Source organism: Urtica dioica, chromosome 8, assembly GCF_054948205.1.
Source record: "Urtica dioica subsp. dioica isolate 48M chromosome 8, U.dioica_male_clone48M_v1_H2, whole genome shotgun sequence".
NCBI lineage: Eukaryota > Viridiplantae > Streptophyta > Magnoliopsida > Rosales > Urticaceae > Urtica > Urtica dioica.
This window is the reverse complement of record NC_142763.1, coordinates 39,014,749-39,017,577: the sequence shown is the minus strand read 5'-3', so window position 1 is coordinate 39,017,577 and position 2,829 is coordinate 39,014,749. Positions and strand designations below refer to the sequence as shown.

At 36.7% G+C, this 2,829-nt stretch overlaps 1 protein-coding gene across 1 annotated transcript; it reads right to left on the bottom strand.

The window, feature by feature from the left end:
* Window positions 1–590: 590 nt before the first annotated feature.
* LOC149389715 (putative aquaporin TIP-type alpha) lies at window positions 591–2,582 on the bottom strand. The gene is made up of 3 exons (XM_089623570.1): window positions 2,368–2,582; window positions 2,125–2,230; window positions 591–1,748 (listed from the first exon to the last, which is right to left on the bottom strand). Exons 1-3 carry the CDS (start codon window positions 2,454–2,456, stop codon window positions 957–959), a joined length of 987 nt encoding a protein of 328 aa, XP_089479696.1. The 5' UTR covers window positions 2,457–2,582; the 3' UTR covers window positions 591–956.
* Between the last annotated feature and the right edge of the window lie 247 nt (window positions 2,583–2,829).

Genomic DNA, 2,829 nt, shown 5'->3' with positions numbered 1-2,829 from the left:
AGAGATAAAAGGGGATAAAAATAGAGTGAAAAATATAGTGGAAAATAGAGTTCGATTGAAGATAAATCACTGTTTACTGAAAAATAGAATGAGAAATAAAAGGATTGGTTGGAGATGGCTTAAAGAGGGAAAGACTATATGCGTTATGTTAGTGGGTTGTATGTAAAATTAATTTACAGCAGTTTACAATATTTTTTACTTTTATTTTTTGAGAAATACAGCAGTTTATAATTAATATGTGTATATATATATATATATATATATATATATATATATATATATATATATATATATATATATATATATATAACTCCTGAATATTCATAGAAAATATATCGCAATTATTATTTTAGTTTAGCAAATAAAGTGAATAATAACACGAGACTATGTATATATTAAAATGAATGCAAATGTCGCATTTATTTGACCTAAGAAATAAAACTACCATTCTAAAATTATAGACCAACTGAAATTTATGCAAAACAATAAAATAAAAATTACTTACTGAATTTAATAACATAGTATATATACCATAAAATCTTGGTAAAAGACCAAAAAAAAAAAAACAAAATGGAAATAAACAGTTTGAAATAATATTGTAAGAGATCTGTGATTGATTATAACTTGATATTACTAGATAATGCAATATAGTTAATAAATAATAAAATAAAAACATAAATAGATGGCTGTCTTTCAACTAACCGCTCAAGTATGTATTCTCTCCCTACACAGTACATCCTTTTATTGCCCAGCATAAAAATATAACATTTCATTTAGTAACGGAGACATATTACGACGACGTAATTATTCGGCGCAAACAAGAAAGTAGGCCTCCTTGGCCATAGAGCTCGGCAAAAGGTCAAAGTTTGACTAGTACTACGATATAAAAGGAGATAGATAAGACTTACATAATAAATATTTTTTTTATTGAAAGTAAGGCTTATTAATTGATTATCTTATGGGAACATGGCTTTGATGACATTAGAAATGTCATGCTTGTAGCCATCGGCGTGGTAATGCTGACGTGGAATGAGCTTGGTGTACAAGTAGAACGCCACGCAAGCAATAGTAGGCCCAACCCAAAACACCCAATGGCCATTCCAGAGGTGTCCGCCGCGAACAAGGGCTGCGCCGACGCACCGGGCCGGGTTCAACCCCACCCCAGAATACCCTTTTTCTCCGGTGACCACGGTCGACACGAAAACAAGAAGCCCGACAACAACGCCGATGATGGAGAAGATCAAGACTTTTCCGAGATCCCTCGCCTGCTTGTGGTCGAAGGCCATCCATATGGAGGCCCACAGGAAGATGAAATTGCAAAAAATCTCGAGCCAGAGGCCTTGGGCGGCCCCGAGGCCCGTCATGGTGGGCCCGTCGGGGCCGGGGCTGATGACGTGGAGGGTGCAGCCCCCGAGGGCGAAGGCGTTTGCGGTGGCGGAGCTGACGACGGCTTTGAGGGCGAGGGCGCCGAGCATGGCCCCTACGCACTGGGCGAAGATGTAGACGGCGGCGCGAGAGAGGGATATGATCCCTAAAAGCGCCGCCGCGAACGTGATCACTGGGTTTATGTGGCCTCCCGACACCGGGTTTGCCGCCAGGAGGAGGATCGCCACGATGAACGCGATCAGGATCGACATCACGAGGTTCGGCGCGCTTATCTTCGCCTCGATCGTGGAAATTACTATGGTGTCTAGGGCAAAAACCAACACCCCCGTCCCCACCAGCTCCGCCAAAGAAGCTCTCCAAACCTAAACATGAGAAATTTTTAAATAAATAAAAATAAAAAACTCACTTTAGGACGTTATACAAAATGGCTATGATTTTTGAAAATTATTAGCTTAATAAAATTATATGATTTTTATTTTACTTATGCGCCTTTGAACAATTTGTTTTTCTTACGCATCCTGCAAATTTTAGATTTTTTTCTTTTATCAAATTAGCCCCGTTCCCCGACTTTAAATCCTAGCTCCGCCACGGTATATGTTTTCCATTTGCTTTATATAAGATTTGAATAAAATTTAGAAAGTCAAAAGCAAGGTAGAGACATCTTTAATCGACTAAATGTTTCTACTTTGAGTAGATAATTATATAGATCACAGATATAGATATATATTTTTTGCTGACCTCTAAAGAGAAGAGCTCATTCAAGCCCAACAGTTCAGATAATTTCCCTGTTTTAGAATGATTCTCTTTTCTTTCATCGTCGTCATCAATCCATATTTGCTCTTGCCTGAAAAACCCGGCCCGTTCATAGGAAAGATATTATACCATCATTTCACTCTAGGTTTACGTATTAAATCAATTATAATTTTTTTTTAAAAAACCACTAAATAAACAATAGAAGATAAATAAAAATAAAAATTATACGGCTCCGTTTCCGCAGAGGAAGGTTGAACTTTCATCCCGGAGCCTGGATGGACACCATCTGAATCACTCATCATCAAGTTTCCAGCCATTATATGATGTTAAGTACTTACTAGAAACTTAACCCTATATTTATCTTCTCTTTGAATGAAATGTATATGATGTATGGGTATATATATGTGGGAGTGAGAGATTTTGTAATAAGTATATCACTCATATAGCGTAGTCGGCAGGTAAAATTTACATGGAATAGTAGTAGCAACTAGTCTAACTTGATAGCGTTCTCATCCATTTAATGTCAACTACACATCTCTCATTTTTTTTTCAACGACATTTTGGGCCAAAATTTATTGTTCTTGATAATATTTTCCCAAGGGGTTGAAATCGAAATGATGTAATATGCATGAGGGTTTTTTTTTTACGTCAATAATACATGGTGAGTTACTCATTTATTTATTATCATAG